This window comes from Crinia signifera, chromosome 5 (genome assembly GCF_055691185.1).
Source record: "Crinia signifera chromosome 5, ASM5569118v1, whole genome shotgun sequence".
NCBI classification, from domain to species: Eukaryota; Metazoa; Chordata; class Amphibia; order Anura; family Myobatrachidae; genus Crinia; species Crinia signifera.
The window spans coordinates 296,660,614-296,681,303 of NC_139221.1; the positions used below are offsets into that span (position 1 = coordinate 296,660,614).

At 45.3% G+C, this 20,690-nt stretch overlaps 1 protein-coding gene across 1 annotated transcript in view; it reads right to left on the minus strand.

The window, feature by feature from the left end:
• The window catches only part of LOC146081226 (macrophage mannose receptor 1-like), a 282,981-nt gene that overhangs the window by 227,171 nt on the left and 35,120 nt on the right, over nucleotides 1–20,690 (minus strand). The window contains exon 6 of the mRNA XM_083189331.1: nucleotides 10,593–10,741. Coding sequence (XP_083045457.1) covers nucleotides 10,593–10,741 — 149 coding nt within the window. The remainder of the gene's footprint in view (nucleotides 1–10,592; nucleotides 10,742–20,690) is intronic.

Consider the following 20,690-nt stretch of genomic DNA (forward strand, 5'->3'; position numbering starts at 1 on the left):
CACCAGAAAATGCAGGGATTTACCCGGGAATATGGTCCCAGGATCATGCAGGGACAATCCCGGGCTGGCTCCTTTTACAGCCTAGTCTCTGCTTTTTCTGGTGTGAGGGGAGAGAAAACCACCGCCCCTCCATCTCCCCCTCCCTTTAACCAACCACCTATATCTTCGTAAACAACTGACCAATTTACATGATCACAGTACCATATTGAAGAACTTTTGAGTGGGCTTCGAATGATTTTGGTCCCGTGAAACTGGGCCATTTGGTTCTAGAGAAATCAAACAACATGAATAGCCATGAAATGACATTTCAGAAATGAAAAATTTGGTTTACCCGCAATAGCCTGGTATCAGATTGAAGGCCCAGCGATTTTGGTTTGACTGAGATCAACCTGAAGCTTCTGTAATGTCAGAGGGGGAAGTGGCAGCCATTGGAACCAGGTGGGGGTTGGAATTAATGGGTCGCATGTTATCCTATGGGGAAAATGTTCCAGGTTTACCGGGCAGTATCTCCAGTTCCCTGGGGGCTAGCGACGTGGGGCCAGGCTTGTTGGAAACTACAAATGACGGTACTCTTTACCTAGAAGGGCGCCCACGATTTTGATCATGGGCATCGTAAGGAAAAAAAAATTGCGTCGGTCGCATCGCATGCGACCAAAAAATCGCATGCGATGTGACTGACGCGATTACCGCGATTTCCCATAGGGAACAATGTTAAATGTCCCAATTGACCCGATTTTCCATAGGGAACAATGTTAAATGGCCCCCAGAGGCCAAATAGGCACCCTGAAGTGTGAAATTGGCCCCCCAATTGTTAACGCCACCCCACGATCAACGTCATAACCCCACTATCCACGTCGGCGCGGAGTTAGAATAGAAAGTGTGGCGAGCGTAGCGAGCCCGAAGCGTGGCGAGGGGACGCGGACACCTTCACAGGTATACGCGTCCCCTCGCGGGCTTCACAGGTGTCCGCGTCCGCTCGCCACGCTTCGGGCTCGGTGGCTCGCTGCGCTCGGCACACTTTCTATTCTCAGCTCCACGCCGACGTGGATAGTGGGGGTATGAAAAGGTCGGAGGACGCGTACCACTGCCCCTCGCAGGCTCGCCACGCTTCGGGTTGACGTTGATCGTGGGGTGGCGTTAACAATTGGGGGGGCCATTTCACACTTCAGGGTGCCTATTTGGCCTCTGTGGGCCTTTTAACATTGTTCCCTATGGAAAATCGGGTCAATTGGGACATTTAACATTGTTCCCTATGGGAAATCGCGGTAATCTCGTCGGTCGCATCGCATGCGATTTTTTGGTACATGCGATGCCCTGCGATGGCCGCCCTTCTAGGTAAAGAGTACCAAAATGACTTTTGTACATGCAACACTCAAACAATCTGTCCATGAAGGCAGGTTACTTAACATCACCTAGAAGTACAATATTTTAGTATAAATCCCAGTCTTTGCAAAGCATACTGTAGAAGCGGAATATACACAAGGAGAAGGCAGGATTCATTGGGGAACTGTGATTTATCTGGATACATACAGAAGAAGGCAGTTGATTCAGAACTCCAGCTTAGTACATTTGTAAGGTTTACAGGATTCCCTGGTGCAGACAAGTGGCCTAATCGTACGGCTGCAAATTCACAGGCTGTGCGATTGTTGATAGTTTGTGTATGTGTATGGCTTGTAGTTTGCATGCGTGAGGCCATCCTGCGATAAAATCCTGCTACTTTTTACTAATCGCTGGCCAAACGCAAGTTGGTTGACAGGAAACCAGCATTTGGGGGTGGTAAGCAGACGTTTCCTGGAAGTTTCACGGAAACACAGGCATGCCCAAGCTTTTGAGGGAAAGATGTGACGTCAGCTTCGGCCCCGATCCGACTGATTCTATGACAGCTGCAGAGTAAGTCCTGGACTACGCACTGCGCACACTGCGAAAATGATTAGAGGCCGAGCTGCTTGCGAGCAGATTCGCAGCTACTGTATTTGCCGTTCCAGCTAATTGTTTTGCTAGTCGTGCTTAGCAATTTGCAGGCATGCATGGGGAGGGAGGGCGTTTGTTCGGCAGGGCAGCATTAATCTGCTTGCAAGTCTCTGAATAAACGCAGGTCTGAATTACCACAAAGTTTCCTCTTTTAATGAACCCTAAGATGATAAACAAAAAGGCGCAAAACCTAAAAGAAGATTTTACTGAATGTTTTATCCCAACAGAAAATGAAACAGAAAAAAAAAATGATGCTACCATTGACGCATGGCGTGTAACATTACAAAAAGGAATTAAGTAAAATCTAAAAAATATATATTTTTTAACTGTAGCCAAAAGGGAAAATAATTTACATTTAAGGACCACATTTCATGTGAGACTGAAGGAATAATATAAATCCTAGAATGTGCCTGCAGTTTGTGGGACATACAAAATGAAAATGATCAGAAAGAATAAGAGAATGTATCTATAATAATCACAAGGGGATTAGAAACCCATAGTGTGTCCCAAACACTTTGCACAATATCATAATAAAAATCCTTAAAATCTACAATTTAATCTACAATTTATGGTAATCCAAAAAAGTGAAGAAAAAAACTGGAGAGGAGGTGATCTAACAAAGTCCTTATGAAAAAATTAAACATGATGGATTTATTATATGTACTGTACTATGTTGTGATGGATGATGAGTGCTTTGTTGTGACGGGACAAATGTATGTATATTTGTTCTGAATACAGGTCACTCAGTGCCAGATTAAGCCTTCGGGGGGCCCGGGGTACTTTAGACAGGGGGGGCCCCTTGCACTTGTCATTACTGGCCGCAAACTGCATGGGAGAATATTACACTGTCAAAACAGAGTAAAGGCAGAATAAACTTGGTCAATGGGTAACTGCAAGGGATATATATACAAGTGGATGGATTCTGAAAATTGTTTGCAGTAGTAGAATTTGTACAAAGTAATAGATTAGAGGTGGAAATTTTTAGAAAAATCACAAAGTGTGACTTTTGCAGAGTCCAAAGTGTGCCAAATTGTGCCATACATGGCGTAATAAAACCAAGATGTATGTGGACACATCTGTGTATATATATATATATATATATATATATATATATATATATATATATATATATATATTAATATTACACACACATACTTACCACATGAAAAGCCTGTGTTTGTCCCTATGCACCTTACTCTGTAGGCGACCTCACAGTCCTAGTGCTGCCTCTGATTAAAAACCCTCCCATGACTAAGCTGCTGCTGCTGTTCTCCATGGGCCTGAGAAGCATGTAATGAGCTCCACCAATCAGAGCTCAGCACAAACCTCTCAGCCTCTGCCCTCTGGTGCAAAGTGTCATGGGACTTAGTCAACTCTCAGTAATGCACATCAGTGTCACTTGGCTCCTGATGCTCAGCACCATTAATCATTGTCACATTGGCTGATAGGTGAAGCTGCAGCACTACCCCACTCCCATGCACAAAACCTTTAGCTAAAAAAAAAAAAAAAAATACATGCCAACACAGGGGGGGGGGGGGGGTTGGGCCAGGGGCACTGACCCCTTGTGCCTCCATTATAATCCGGCCCTGAGGTCACTGAAATATTAAACCTGAAATGTTGAAGTTCCCAAGGCTCCGGGATATCCAGGTTCACCTGTGTCTCTCTCTCCAGCGTTTCTCCCAGCTGCTGTTACTTACCTGGTTCAGTCCATCTCCAGAAGACTCCTGCTATACCATCCCTGCAGTCGAGTATAAGGTGTCTCGCTGAGCACCTCTCTGGCTATTAAGGCAGTTACCACTATCAGTGACTTTCAACACCTTGTCCTGATCCTGTCGACAGTCCACGTCAACACCTGGGTTGACTCGCAGTTATTGTGCTATATAGTGACTATTACATCTTCGTCCCATCCAGCCAGTATACCTGAGTATATATAACATCAACATCTCCGTCGACATCCCAAGTCGTCAGTCCCGCAGTTCCCAGACTGCACACCAGTTACCCTGGTCTCTCAAGGCCGTTCCAGGGTTCAGTATCCCCAGTCCCAGCCTGCGTCCAGAGGACCAGGGCAGGGGGCCGCGACCTGCTTGTCAGAAGTCCAAAGTCCCTTGCGGGACTCCCTGGTGAACACCCCTGGCAAGTTAGACTCTGCGCCCCTGTTCCTGGTCTCCGCCAACACTCTGGTTCGCGGTGCTCCTGTCCTCCCGTGTATGTCATACATCAAGCCCCCAGCATTCTGTTACACAGCGCCCTCCACTGGTCCACCACAGTCACAGCCGGGAACACGAAAAAACCCAGAGCTGATATATATATATATATATATATATATATATATATATATATATATATAATGGCGTGTAGACCGGCACTCCGTTCTGCAGTTCCCTTAAAGGGAATGTCGATGGCCTGGGTGCCTACCCAAATGGATAAATAGCTGGCAGGGGGTTCCTAGCAGGAACACAGTCTGGCACTCCAAGGACTTTTCAAATGATGCAAAACATTTATTGTGCAGACATGGTGCTATTGACGTTTCAAAGCCACTTGGGCTTTTTCATCAGGATACACAATCAGATTGTGTATCCTGATGAAAAAGCCCAAGTGGCTTTGAAACGTCGATAGCACCATGTCTGCACAATAAATGTTTTGCATCATTTGAAAAGTCCTTGGAGTGCCAGCCTGTGTTCCTGCTAGGAAACCCTGCCAGCTATATATATATATAGTTTTCAGCAAAGTCTGCACTCATATAACTCATCCTAATGAGGGGGGTGCTCCTACAGATGACTGAACATCAAGGTATATCGGAAGTGAAAAAGGGCACTCACCATATTAAAAGCAATTTTTAGGTTTTATTCCTTCAAGATAGAAAAAGCTGACATACCATCGACGTGACGTGACGTTTCGGTCTTACAAAAGACCATCATCAGGATTCCATACAGCTTAAGTACAACAACCGTCAGGCAAGCAACCTGGCATCCATCCCAGGGATGGATGCCAGGTTGCTTGCCTGACGGTTGTTGTACTTAAGCTGTCCCAGCGATGGATGCCAGGGATGGATGCCACGTTGCTTGCCTGACGGTTGTTGTACTTAAGCTGTATGGAATCCTGATGATGGTCTTTTGTAAGACCGAAACGTCACGTCGATGGTATGTCAGCTTTTTCTATCTTGATGGAATAAAACCTAAAAATTGCTTTTAATATGGTGAGTGCCCTTTTTCACTTCCAATATTTTCCGGCATTGACTCGCAAATCCATATGCAATTTATGAACCATAGAAGGGTCTGTGCAATTGTGAGTAGGTTTGATCCTTCCACTCATCTGCGACAGAGACAGGCTGATAGAGGCCAGCACTGATTTCACAGACCAACTTCAAAAATGCCTGGGTTTTCCAACCACCAACAGGTGGTTTAGGTAGTATGCAGTTGGGACTTTAGAGTTAAGCCTTAGGTGGTGGCTTAGGGAATAGAGATTAGCGATACTCATAAGCTTTCCACAGCCAAATGCATCCACACACCATTCGCGCCAACAAAAGGGTCAGCTTTTTATCTTAGGAGGAAGACATACTTGATAGTAAGTTGATGGAAATTTCCCTCCTCTAAAATATGGTGGATGGGAGAAGAACGGTTCTATTATAAATTATATAATAAAAACATATAAATTAAAATCACTGAAGGGCCATCTGCCCTTATAGCCAAGAATGGACCGACTGAAGCTATCCGTGACCCACACTTGACTCACAAGGACAGAGCTACTCACCCTGCCCTTACGGGGACCTTACCAAAAACTCAAAAGGGGGGCCAACTGTCCAGCTCTCTTCAACTTGAGGCGACAACTCAACTAAGGCGGCATAGGGGTCCATCTGACCTAGTGATGTTCCTAAATAAACAGCTGTTATACATGTCTAGCCACCTTCTTAAAAGGAGCTGCCCCTCAGGGAAACTAACCAACCACATCTGAGAACTTACAATAGTTCTGAAACCGGCCTCAGCAACAAGCTGACGCAACTGTAACAATATGACCTACAATCAATATAGCGTCAGACTGAGGGCTGAACAATTCTAGAACTTTCTTTAACATGACCAAGGAAAACTCCACCTCACCACCCCCAACCAATCCTAACCCACTAACAGGACAAGGGGCGTTCTTCCTGACAATAGTGTAACCCTCCTTTATAGGAACATAGATTACTCTAATGTCTGACTGTGCCTCCACCCAAGCTATTTACAATACTTAGAGCTTTAGAATCAGCTAGTTTGGGAAAGCTATATATATTTGGATTTAATGCTGTTAAAATAGAATAAATATTTCTAACTAAATTTTGCACATATATTAAAGTACCCTTTATACCTTGGTCCAAAGGATAAATTCTGTTTCCATCTTTAAGTCCTTTCGATCCCCATATGAACACCTAAAACTCACCAGATATTTGTCTTAGTCTTAGTATAGTTGTGCGCAGTTGGGGCCCTTTAGTGTATCCGTCGATTTGTAATATTTGGATGAAGAAAGAAGTAGAAACTCCCCCAGTCCTTTAGTATTTAGCAAAACCTGTTATATAGCTGCTGTTATTCTCCATACGTGGTATGATGTTGCAGCTGTAATTTACTGCAGATTATAAACTGAACCTTCTGTACTGTATGTAACTTTGTACAATATATAAATCAATCTGCTACTTTTGTTTTTATTTTGCTGCCTGTTAATTACGTTATTTGCTTCTGCTCCACAAATATTAAACTTTCAGCTCACTGTCAATGTGTAACCAGTTCAGTGTAAATAGGTAACTTGCAAACTCCTGTGTATGACAAGTTTATGTAGCACGTGCAATTTCCAAAAGAGAATGTCTTCTAATACAACTAGATACATACAAACTGGATGTGTAGTTTCCTTTACAGCCCTCTTTGCACAAGATATCCTATATGAAGTTGGCATATGACAAACAGGCCTGCCGCTAGAAATGTTGGGGCCCGGGACTGACCTGCAGTCCAGGCCCCCAGGGGCACAGCGCCACCGCCCACCTGCACCCACCCCCTTTATTTACCAGCATCCAGCAGCAGCAGCGACAGCGGCATCTCCATCTCCCTCCTTCACGGTCCGGAGCGCACACTTCACAGTGCCATACCTCCCGACTGTCACGATTCCGTCGGGACAGTCCCGATTTTCGGGTCCTGTCCCGCTGTCCCACCCGTGGCAGGCATTGTCCCGCTGCGGGGGGTGGCAGTTGGGAGACCCCCCAATCTAGTAGAATAGACGCTGTGCGCATGCGCACAGCGTCTATTCTCGTATGGAAATGAGGTCGCAGCTAATTGGCATAAGCCGCGCCCTCATTTGCATATGCCCCGCCCCCTTTTCGGGCGTGTCCCTATTTCCTCCGGACGGAAGTTGGGAGGTATGCAGTGCAGCCTGCAGAGCGCCGAGCCCCTCTGTGTGCTAGGCTCGGTGCTCTGCAGGCTGCACTGCACTATTGTGTGTGCCTGGCTGGGGTCTGCCGGGCTGGGGAGACCCAGAGGAGCGGTGCGGGTGTGGGGGGTGAGCCATGCCCGCCGCTGTGGGCAGCTGCCCGGGCCCCTGCAGAGGCCAGGGCCCAGGACAGCTGTACCCACGGCACCCCCCTGTCAGCGGCCCTGATGACAAATAATGGTATTTGACTAGTTTCCTAATCCTTGAAGCCCTTGTCACAATACCCCTTCTCTAGAGGATACCTATGCAGTGGTGAGGTAAGCAGTGCTTTCACTATCATTGCCAGATCAGTCTCTCCCTTTGCTACTGCTTCTCAGATGTAATATGCCAGCCCCAGCTCCTATTAGGGGAAACTCCCCACCTCTGTCCCATTCCCTGCACCTCTTCAAATCTGGTGCTTGTGTTAATTGTAAATGCTGTCTCTGATAAGTACAGATGTGCTGTCCTATGCAAAGGTCTCTGAACCGACTGGGTGAGACACAATGTTGTGTACAGTTTCCATCTCACCACTGGCTGACTTCATAACCCAGCTGCCTGCTCTGTCTCCTCAGCTCAGCTCCTGAAAGGCAGCCACTCCCCCAGACTCTCTGACAGGCTGCTGTTGTGGCTATTCCTTACTATACTAGGCTCCGCAGCACAACCCACTCCTGCTGTAAGTCCATATTAATGACAATTAGTGCTCAGTTGTGAAGTACACATATATGTAGGGGTGATGTGTGCTGAACTCTATCACAACCCAGCAGGCTCACCACTCCAGACAATTCCTCCCCTCCTGAGGTTATCGCTGCTCTTCTCCTCTGTCACTTTTATTCCTCCTACAGTACCTCAGGCCCGATACTCACTGCTTAATCATGAACACATACCTCCCAACTGTCACGATTCCGTCGGGACAGTCCCGATTTTCGGGTCCTGTCCCGACGTCCCACCCGCGGCAGGCATTGTCCCGCTGCGGGGGGTGGCAGTTGGGAGACCCCCCAATCTAGTAGAATAGACGCTGTGCGCATGCGCACAGCGTCTATTCTCGTATGAAAATGAGGTCGCGGCTAATTAGCATAAGCCGCGCCCTCATTTGCATACGCCCCGCCCCCTTTTCGGGCGCTCGCGCGGCAAAGCCGCGCGAGTGTCCCTATTTCCTCCGGACGAAAGTTGGGAGGTATGTGAACAGGCCTTTACGATCACTACGGCAACTGCTCCTGCTCCCCTTTCTGAAAGCTGGCTCACCAAGACACTGCCAGCAGAATTGAGGATCTCTCCATTCACCTTCTCCTTCACTTCTACTGTCCCCTGCCGCTGCTGTTGTTTAAAGCCAGCTACTTTGCAAGCAGCAGTGGGAACAGACAAGGTGTACAACAATGGCCAGGGGATCAGCAGTCTCACAGACTCTCTCTCAGCTGCTCTATTTATACACCTCTCCTCAGCTGGCCACACCCACACCTATTTCCCGCCTTCTGCCTCCCTCTCACTGCAGCTGACTGGATGAGTGACAGCCTCACAGTCAGCTGTGCACATGAAGTATCTAGTACTTTCTCTCACTATCATCAATGTACATAGTAATTGATTTAACCGTAAAATAACTGCTTCTAATGTATATAGGTATTTAGACACTATGGCATCTCCCTATGCCACATATATACATATATATATATATATATATATATATATATATATATATATATATATATATATATATATATTAGCCAATATATGTTCATAAATATAAACATACATTAAATACATACTGTTAATTCATATACTTACACATGGATTTATTATTTAACCCCTTCATTGGGTTACAGTTCTGCTCATGTCAATGTAACCCTTTATCAGGGTTACAATAGTTTTAACCCCCAGTTGCCCAACAAGAACATGAAGTGTGTCAGCACAAAGCTGAGAAGTTTATGGCACTTCAGGCACATCTCAGTGCCCTCCGTGCTCTTTCCTAGAGTCCATGCAAGAATGTTGCAAATTAGTCAGCTGACCAGTGGACATGAAAGACCAGGTAAGTAACCACTGGGCCGCCAGTAAAATGTTGTTGACATTTGAATCATGTTGACATCAGCATCGACATGATGAATATCAGCTTTTTCAATACCAATTATGTTAACATTCTAACTATGTAGAAGTTAAAATATGATGCATGCCTGAGTAGTACTAATTTGGGTTACAGGGGGTTGTTAATGTTTAAATGTTTTATTCATTTGCAATGTGTTCTCTTCCACAGCAGTTAGTGAATATTTGTCACAACAGCTGCCTGAGGCCTCCTCTATATATTCACAATTTGTATATATTAAATGGTTACGGTATAAATGGTAGACAATGTCCATGATATGTGACAGTAACTAAGGGGGTTATTTTGGTTCACTCATTCTGACAAATTCCTTCTTAGATGGACAAAACCATGTGCACCGCAGGTGGGGAAGATGTAACATGTGCAGAGAGAATTAGATTTGGGTGGGGTGTTACTTCAAAGTGAGATCTATATTGCAGTGTAAAAATAAAGCAGTCCGTATTTTCCCTGCACAGAAACAAAATAACCCCCTAAGTTAGGTCAAACACTAATGGTCAACAGTGAGTACAGTAGATCGACATCTTGAAATGGTCAGCATACCCAAGGTCAACATTGACAAAAAGTCAAAAGACATTTTTGACATGAATAAGGTCTACATGGGTTTTTCACCTTTTTTTTTTTTTTTTAAAAAGGTGTTTTTTCATACTTTACTATCCAAGTGGGCATAGAGTGGGAATTTCATAGTGTGTAGAGTGCAGCGAGGCACCGTGCCAGAAGCATGGCGAGCACAGTGAGTCATATGAGGGAATGCGCTACACTTGGATGGTGCCATACTGTATGTCGACACATACACCTAAAAATCATGAAAAACTCACGTCAAATGTATTCTTGTCAACCATAAGCTTTTGTTGACCTTTGGTCAATGTCGACCTTGGGGATGTTGACCATTTCAAGGTGTCAATGTAATGTAATCACTGTCGACCCTTAGTGGGCGACTTACACATTGTCTACTATTTATATCGAAACCATTTTTGATTCATTCCCTACATTTTATTGCCATCAAAATCTGCTCCCATAGAGAAATGACTCTCTCTACAACATGAAGCATCACACCTGGCCTCCTGCCTGCCTTGCCATCCCTTTCACAAGAGGATGTGGGACTTACCCGGCATATCAGCGTTCCAGTGTGTGTACAACACCTTTTCCCTGTTAGTCCATTTAAAAGTTCCCTTTTCCTCCATATCGGAAAGTCCTGTCCAGAAATACTTCTCTGGTCTAAGACCAATTAAGCTTGTTATGTAAGCCTGTTCAATCCTGCAATAAAAAAGGTATCATTATGAGTTTTTTTTTTATTTCGATTTATTTCATATACAGATGGAAACAGCTTTATCAGACAGTTCAGGGCATATTGGCAAAATAATTTTTATAGACTACAAACCATGGTGTGATGGGCAAGCCAGTGGTGGCTCCAGATGTGGGGCTGCAGTGCACTCTAAGGAGGAGCCACACCAACGCCATTGATTCCTGCACAGCGATGGCTGCCAGTGTTTGGGGTGGCAGTTTATGCTTCTCCCCTATTTGAATATTGGACTGTGCTGCAGCTCCACCTCTGGGGGTCACTACTGGGAGCAGCATCTACAGTGCAAACATGTACTGTAACTTTGTGTTTATATTGCGATACCAGGTCCACGTGTACCATAAGTCCATTTCCATATGTAGGCCACATGTAAGAAGATTGTACACATACAGGTTTTGCAGACATAAAAAAAGAAAAATAAAAGACAACAAAATAGAGAGGAGAGATTTTGATAGCTCTTTTGTAGATTTAATTAGTTATTTTTCTCACAGGCATCAACAACACTATTAATCAACGGACAGGGAGGTGACCCAATTCATATGTATAGAGGCACCGGTCAATTCAGCCCACAGTCCCCTCTCCTGTTCAATCTACGTGTAGATCCCTTATTCAGTATATTACAGTCTTGGACAGATTTTCAGGGCATAAAGATTGGAGGGTCATAGTTAAAATAGTCAGCGTTTGCAGATGACATCTTACTATACATTGAGAATCCAGAACAGGCCCTTGAGAAAATATTAGACAACCTTAATGACTTTGCCGGAAATCTTGGCATACACAGTCAATCTATCTAAATTGGCTGGATTATACTTACATCCTTTGATTTCAAAACCTAGCTGGGGCAGTCATATACTGGTCAAATGAGCTGGTGCCGCAATATATTATCTGGGGATTCTCCCTAAGCGACCTTCTGAATTGTATAGAATTAATTTTTCAGAGGCAATACTAGCAACGAACTGGAGGGCTGGAGCTGATTAAAACTTTCCTATATGGGAAAGGCCAATTTTATTAAAATTGTGACTTTTCTGCATTTACTGTACCTTCTACAGGCCCTCCTTCTATTTTTGTCTGAAAAAGATCTTTGTCTACTCAACATGCACTTCAGGAAATGTATTTGGGGTTCTAAACATCTCCATATTGGACTGATCAACTTTCGTTTAGTGGGGGTATGAATTTTCAGCATATCGAAAACTATAATCATGCGTCTATCTTGAGCTACCTCAGAGACTGGCTACATGGTCAACAGAATTATGCGAATACATCGATTGAGGGAGAATTTTTTATTAATTGTGGCCTGGTGGGTTTCCCGCATGATCGTGAAATTTCAGATCACCTTTGTAACAACCCAGTAGTATGATCCACATACAAGGTCTGGCACATAATAAGACATAAATCCAATCTGAATGCACACAAATTGTTATTCTTACCATTACTAAGCAACGCAGAAGTTCATGACGGTACTGCAGCCCAACTGTTTGCTAAACTTAATCAGTTTGTTCCCTGAATTTTTGAAACCAGGACCAGCACTTTGAGCCTGGGGCTTGTTACGGCCGTGGGGGGGGGGGGGGGGGGGGGGGGGGGGGCACACCATTTTTTTAAATGTATTTATCCTTTTTTTTTTTTACACTGAAGCCTGCACGGATCTGACTGATCAGTGCAGCCTGTCGATACAAATTTGCATATGAAATACGAATTCGTATTGGCAAAATACGAATCAATAGGACAACGGAAAATACGAATCATGACTGCTTTGTAAATTCCCTTACGGATTTGTATACGCTATATTAGTCGATACATTCATATTCAGAATATTCTCGGGTAGGATGGAAGCCAAATTCAGAGAATGCCACGATTCTAAAGACATGTGGCAGGGGTTGCAGGAGATTACAAACTATAAACCGAAAAAAACAGAGCCCATAGACGCAAATAGAATCCTGGTGGAAGATCTAAATGATTTTTATACTAGATTCGATAAAAATAACATGTCCACTGCAAGCATTATTATAAATAGACCAGATGAAGTACAAATTGTACTAGACGAGCTGGAAGTTAGGAAGTGCCTACAGGGTGTTGCCCTGGGGAAGGCAGCTGGCCCGGATGGGATACCAGGGAAGGTCCTTAGAGGGTGTAGCGAGCAGCTGGCATGGATCTTTACGTTGCTGTTTAATTGTTCGCTACAGACTTGTGTTGTCCCGAAATGTCTCAAGGCTATGACGATTATCCCAATACCAAAGAAAAATCCCCCGAAGGGTCTAGATGATTATCGTCCCATCGCCTTAACATCATTGGTGATGAAATGCTTTGAGCGTTTGGTTTTGGGACACATAAAGTCTCATTTTGCTGCAAATTTTGACCCATTCCAGTTTGCCTATAGAGAAAATAGGTCTACGGATGATGCGATTCTGCTGGTTCTGCACCAAACGTTGGGCCATCTTGAAAAGAGGGACTCCTATGTTAGAATTTTATTTGTGGATTTTAGTTCTGCTTTTAATACCATTATTCCTACTTCGTTGGTTTCCAAACTTTTTAATTTGGGGTTAAATGGGCATTTGTGTAATTGGATCCTACAATTTTTAGTAAATAGACCACAGGTAGTTAAGCTCGGAAATCATATCTCCGGCGAGGTCACGGTTAGTACAGGCGTACCACAGGGCTGTGTCCTGAGCCCGTTGTTATATTCTTTGTTCACGCATGATTGCATGTCAACCTCAGAATCCGTGCAGATGGTGAAGTTTGCGGACGACACCGCTGTGGTTGGCCTGATAACAAATGACGACGAGGCAGCGTATAGGTCTGAGGTTTGCAGACTGTTTGAATGGAGTAGGCAAAATTGTCTGCACCTCAACACAAATAAGACCAAGGAGATGAGAATAGATTTTAGGCGAGGCTGTGGTAGACCAATACTTCCCATTTTTATTGAGAATAAGCCTATTGAGGAGGTGCAGGTTTTTAAATTTTTGGGGCTACTCATCTCAAATGATCTTACGTGGTCTCTAAACTCTACCACGGTGGTTAAGAAAGCTCAGCAACGGCTTTTCTTTTTGAGAAAACTTAAAGCTGTATGCTCCGACATTAACACACTAACTAGATTCTATAGAGGCATTGTGGAGAGTGTCTTAACTTACGGAATCATAGTTTGGTTCGGGAGCTGCACCGTGGCTGAGAGGACCGCGTTAGATCGTGTGATTAAAATTGCAGGCAGAATTATAGGGGTGTCTTTACCATGCGCCCATGACTTATATAAAAATAGATTGCTAAAGAAGGCAAACTGTATTTTAGCAGATCCCAGCCATCCAGAATACAAGGCTTTTGAAGTTTTGCCATCGCAAAAACGATATCGCAGTATTTCGGCACGCACAAAGCGTATGACAAATAGTTTCTTTCCTACTGCTGTTCGTATGCTAAATGCTGTTAAGTGACATGAAAATTGCCCTAAATGTCTTTCCTTTGTGTAGGTTTTTGTATTTAAGTTTTGTTGACGGTGCATTGTTGTGATGTATTGTTAATAACAATAAAGTATTCTTATTCTTATTCTATATGAATATGAAAATTCATATTCTTAGTAAATTTTCCCCTATTTGTCTTCAGTCTTAAGGAGTCTCTCGGAAGTGAACTGGGGAAATGCATTAGATACAATTATTGTATCTGGTTCTGTGGAGAAGAAGGCCATTTCTCTTCATTACAATTTTTTCCAACAAGACTTAAAACATAAGCAGATAAATTCTGGTATGAAGGTCTGGACAAAAGTTATACCCCCTTGGACATGTGACAAATTAGTCCGTACTTTGCGGATGTCCAGAAAGGCAATGCCGGCCATACAATATCAGGAAATGTTTCTTAATATATTTCACAAAGAATACTTCTCTCCACTCAGTTTGTAGCTTGTACTGTATGTCTGCATCTACGTCTTGTCCCTGCTGCAAATGCGTAGAGGCAGACATTCATCATTATTATTGGAACTGTCCACTTTTGAAGATTTTAGACAAATACACATTTGACCATTTGGTGAAATACTTTCCTTTTACAGTTCAATGGGCTACATTTGGTATGAAGGTACACCACAGATTTTCCAGCAACCAATGGTCTTGAGCCCCTTTTAATCCAGATCCATCGGGTGTCGGGGGAAGTTAGGATTGTTAGGGTGCTAGATTGTAGAAGGGGCTGTGGGAGGGCTTAGAAGTACTTAGGATGGCAGTGGGAGGGTATTGGGATTTAGGGGAGGGAGATCGCATTGTGGGGGGTGGTCGTGCTGCAGGGACTGAGATGTGCTGCCATAGCTTGAATGCCCGGCAAGTGGGAGACAAGATCGGGGGGAGGGTTTGTAGAGGAGGGGGGGTGGGGGGTTTTTGGGGCTCTAGAGGTGCTGCGCCAGTGGTGCACACCTGGACACCACTGGCGTGCACCTATTCTATATTAGTGGTATACCCGGAAATCGTCAGCGCAGCTGAGCCCAGAAAATTTCCAGGCATACCACCCAAGGGGTTAATGGGATGCGATTTTTTTTATTTTTGTCGATATTTTCGCCAAATATTGCCATTTTCACACTTTTTCCTGAATTCATATACTTAATGAGATACAAATTGCAACATTTTGCCGTGAAATCGCACATTTTGAAGTGGCGATTTTTAGTAACGCCAGAAAATTGCATCCAGATGTTTTCCCATTATAAAGTTTATAAATAGCATATTTAATGAGATGCGAATTCAGGAAAATGTGTCTATAAATCGCCACACATGCAGACCAGGTTCTGACAGGTGAATTTGACAGAACCATGCACATATAATAGAGATCTTTGCATGGTTCTGTCTTAAAAAATGTGTAAAAGTTAAACAATTTTTTTTTTAAATGGTGTGGGGTCCCCCCTCCTGAGCATAACCAGCCCCGGGCTCATTGAACCAGACCTGGTTCCAAAAATACAGAGGACAAAAAGTGTAGGGGTCCCCCGTATTTCTGAAACCATCTCTGGACTCTTGGACTGGTCCTGGTTCCAGAAATAGGGGGTCAGAAATCTGGGGCTCCCCCATATTTTGAAACCAGCACCGGGCTCCAACAGCCCGCGGTATCATGCCATAGCCGGGGGACACTTTTTACATAAGCTCCCCCGGCCATACCATGAGCACCATGGCTGGTCAGCTTTGTACGGGGTACCTGGGGGAGTGGGGACCCCCCAATACAGGGGTCCCCCCAGGCTTCACCCATCCAGGGCTAAAGCCCGGGGCTGTCACCGGTGTCTGTGGGCTTTGGACACCGGGCTGATAGGGTTAAATCATTCATACATGCCATACTTTATACAGGTGGACATGTATATATATATATATATATATATATATATATATATATATATATTTATTTATAATACTATATAGCATACTCTAAAAGACTTTCATTTTATGCCCATCGATCAAATCCCCCCCCTGAGACGAGGAGGGGATCGTAATAAATTATTACTGCAACGGGAATGTCAGTGGATCAGCCGTCTGAATTGCATTACTCCTAGGGGCCTTAACGAATATCAATCACTTCATTGTTTTCTTTAAAACCTCATTAGGGTGGTGTCCAGTTTATTAGAATTCATTCTATACTATTTATCTTCCCTTGTAGTCCTTTCATTATTAGATATTTTCTGGTTTGTTTTTTCTTTTTCTATTTTTTTCTATTTTTTTCTCTTGCTTATTAGCATATATCGCTTTTCTCTATGTACTCAGGTTTTTCCTTATACATTTGTGTCAGTCCTTTGTATGTTTGTATATATTTGTGTAATGTTGTTGTGCTATCTGCTGGCTCTATATATTTCAGTAACAGCGCTCTTTATAATTCTGTTAATAGCGGACTCTTATCCCCTTTTTTTCTGTAGCTTTAATTGATGCCTTTTTTTCATTGGGTCAGATAATTGAGTCCAGCCGCGGCAGCAACCGGATGTTTACCGCTGCTGCCATGGTGATCCTCCCGTCCGCGCACTTCCACCGCCCTGTACAGCGTCTGCAGCAGCGTGGCCACGTTGCCATGGTAGCTAGGCGCCGACAGCGGGTCCCGCAGTGATGACGTCAGTGGCAGTGATCGTCAGCGTGGACAGGTGAGTCTGATTACCTTTTTAGCTGTTATAGGTATATATAGGGCTAGCAGTGGCATTGCAATCTATGCCCATGATGAAGGTGCATCTCCTTGCACCGAAACGGCTGTCGGTATGATTGCTTATAGGAGCTCCTAGGGTGACGATATACATCATGCTCTCTTCCACACCGAGCTGCTAAGTATCCCCTGCTCCTGATGTTTTTATGTCTATTTGTTGCACTTATGCCATTAAAATGATTTTTTGATATTTTTTCACAAAAATCCGGATGTTGCTGGTTTTTTAATACTACATATATATATATATATATATATATATATATATATATATATATATATATATATATATATATATACACGAGGTAGGTGTGGCACTCACGGCTTTATGAAGTAGGCAGTAGACAATAGTTGTATGATCAACGTTTCAATTTCTTTATCGAAATTTTCATCAGGATAAATACAGAATAGAAAAACATACCTTTATAGGAGACAAACACCACGTAAATGCAGCTGTCTGACGCTATCACGCCCCCAAAGCGGCGCTCGATGACGTCATTACAGGGGCCGGCTTACACCAACCAATCCCGTGTACCATCACCATAGAAACAGAAATTTCTGTCATACAACTATTGTCTACTGCCTACTTTATTAAGCCGTGAGTGCCGCACCTACCTCATATATATTGTCTCCACACAAGACTGTGAAGGCACCGGCTGCAGTTAACTTGTTTTCTTGGAGTGCCAGGACCTATGCCTGCTAAATATATATATATATATATATATATATATATATATATATATATATATATAAAGGAAAGGATAGTGGCCCCAGTAATGCGCTGAAGGGAGCAGCACCTCTATAGTACCCTGCTGTCAGTGAAGGTACAGTGAAAGAAGAGATAGAAAAGAGAATAGGGGTGCGCTGTATATACCACTTTGTGGCTCAACATACAATGAATAAACAATAGTTGTAAAAACAGATAAACATTTATTGGTGGTTCATCCAGCAGTAAAAAGATTTCATGTGTTCAGGTTTTTTTTCAGAAATATGCCACATAAATTGTAGATCCGCGGCCCAACGCGTTTCGTCCCTTAGGACTTCATCAGGGGCAAATGTATCAATCTATATGAGTGGTAAAACATGCCGTTATTAAAAAGTTTTAAGAAAATTCATACATACAAAAAATTCATACATACATATATATATATTAGGTGATTCATCGCGCCCTACGGGCGCTCTTCACACCGTCGTAAGGGGCTGCGCCCCCTTAATTTGTGAACGTTTGTATATGAGAAATATGGATAGAATTGTATGAAAGATGCCCTGTATTACAACTTAGGTGTCCGCAAATCGCGGGAGGGGGGGTCGCGGAGGGTGCCGCGAATTGCAGGAGGGGGGGGGGTCGCGGGGGTGCCACGAATTGCAGGAGGGGGGGGTGGATGCTGCGAATCGCGGGAGGGGAGGGATTGCAGAGAATCACGGGAGGGGGGTCACGGGGTGGGTTGCCGCAAATCGCGGGAGGGGGGTTACGGGGGCGGGGGCTGCGGCGAATCATGGTAGGGGGGGTCGCGGGGGGTGTGCCGTGAATCACGGGAGGGGGGTCACGGGGTGGGGTGCCGAGAATCGCGGGGGGGTGTGTGTGTGCCGTGAATCGCGGGAGTGGGGGTTGCAGGGGGGGTGGGGGGTGTGTGACGCGAATCGCCACAAGAAAAAATCAACACAGAAAGGTCAACACATGTAAATGTTGACATAAGTGTGGCACTTCATTGGTGTCCATGTCGACACATGAAAATGAATATGAAAACATTCAAAAAATGAAAAAAAAAACTTCAAAAACTCATGTCAACCTTTTTCATTGTCGACCATAGCCATGTCAGTGTTTTCCATGTGCAATTTAATTCTGGAGCTGCCGCGAATCGCGGGGGGGTGCCGCGAATTGCGGGAGGGGGGGTTACGGGGCGGGGGTTGCGGCGAATCATGGGAGGGGGGGTCGTGGGGTGGGGTGCCGAGAATCGCGGGGGAGGTGTGTGTGTGTGTGCCGTGAATCGCGGGAGTGGGGGTTGTGGGTGGGGGGGGGTGTGACGCAAATCGCCACAAGAAAAAATCAACACAGAAAGGTCAACACATGTAAATGTTGACATAAGTGTGGCACTTCATTGGTGTCCATGTCGACACATGAGAATGAATATGAAAATATTCAAAAAATGAAAAAAAAACTTCAAAAACTCATGTCAACCTTTTTCATTGTCGACCATAGCCATGTCAGTGTTTTCCATGTGCAATTTAATTCTGGAGCTGGCGCGAATCACGGGGGGTGCCGCGAATTGCGGGAGGGGGGTGTCGCGGGGTTGGGTGCCGCGAATCGCGGGAGGGCGGGGTTCACGTGTGTTCCGGTGGGGGGTTGCCGCGAATTGCGGGAGGTGGGGGGTCACGGGGGGTGCCGCGAATCGCGGGAGGGGGGGTTGCGGGGGGGGTGTGACGCGAATCGCCACAAGAAAAAATCAACACAGAAAGGTCATGTAAATGTTGACATAAGTGTGCCACTTCATTGGTGTCCATGTTGACACATGACAATGAATATGAAAACATTCAAAAAATGAAATAAATCTTAAAAAACTCATGTCAACCTTTTTCATTGTCGACCACAGCCGTGCCAGTGTTTTGCATGTGCCATTTAATCCTGGGGCTGCCGCGAATCGCGGGGGGTGCCGCGATTTGCGGGAGGGGGGGGTTTGCGGGGGGTGGGTGCCGCGAATCGCGGGAGAGCGGGGTTCATGGGGGTTCCGGGGGGGTTGCCGCGAATTGCGGGAGGGGGGGGGGAGGTCGCGGGGGGGTGCCGCGAATCGCCGGAGGGGGGGTTGCGGGGGGTGTGACGCGAATCGCCACAAGAAAAAAATCAACACAGAAAGGTCAACACATGTAAATGTTGACATAAGTGTGGCACTTCATTGGTGTCCATGTCGACACATGAGAATGAATATGAAAATATTCAAAAAATGACAAAAATACTTCAAAAACTCATGTCAACCTTTTTAATTGTCGACCATATCCATGTCAGTGTTTTCCATGTGCAATTTAATTCTGGAGCTGCCGCGAATCACGGGGGGGTGCCGCGAATTGCGGGAGGGGGGGTCATGGGGGTGGGTGCCGCGAATCGCGGGAGGGCGGGGTTCACAGGGGTTCCGGTGGGGGGTTGACGGGAGGTGGGGGGTTGACGGGGGGTGCCGCGAATCGCGGGAGGGGGGGTTGCGGGGGGGTGTGACGCGAATCGCCACAAGAAAAAATCAACACAGAAAGGTCAACACATGTAAATGTTGACATAAGTGTGCCACTTCATTGGTGTCCATGTTGACACATGACAATGAATATGAAAAAATTAAAAAAATAAAAAATAAATCTTCAAAAACTCATGTCAACCTTTTCATTGTCGACCATAGCCATGTCAGTGTTTTGCATGTGCCATTTAATCCTGGGGCTGCTGCGAATTGCGGGGGGGGGGGGGGGTGCCGCGAATCGCGGGAGGGGGGTCGCAGGGGGGGTGCCGCCAATCGTGCAAGGGGGGGTCGCGGGGGGGTTCTTTTTTGCCGCGAATCGCGGGAGGGAGGTCGCGGGGGGGTGTTTTTTCCGCGAATCGGGGGGGGGGTCACGGGGGAGGGTTTGCCGCGATTCGCGGGAGGGGGGTCGCGGGGTGGTGGTTATGCCGCGAATTGCGTGAGGGGTCGTTGGGGGGTTCTTTTTGCAGCGAATCGCGGGAGGGGGGGTCGCGGGGGTGTTTTTGCTGCGAATCGCGGTAGGGTGGGTCGCGGGGGAGCAGGTGTTTTTGCCGCGAATCGCGGG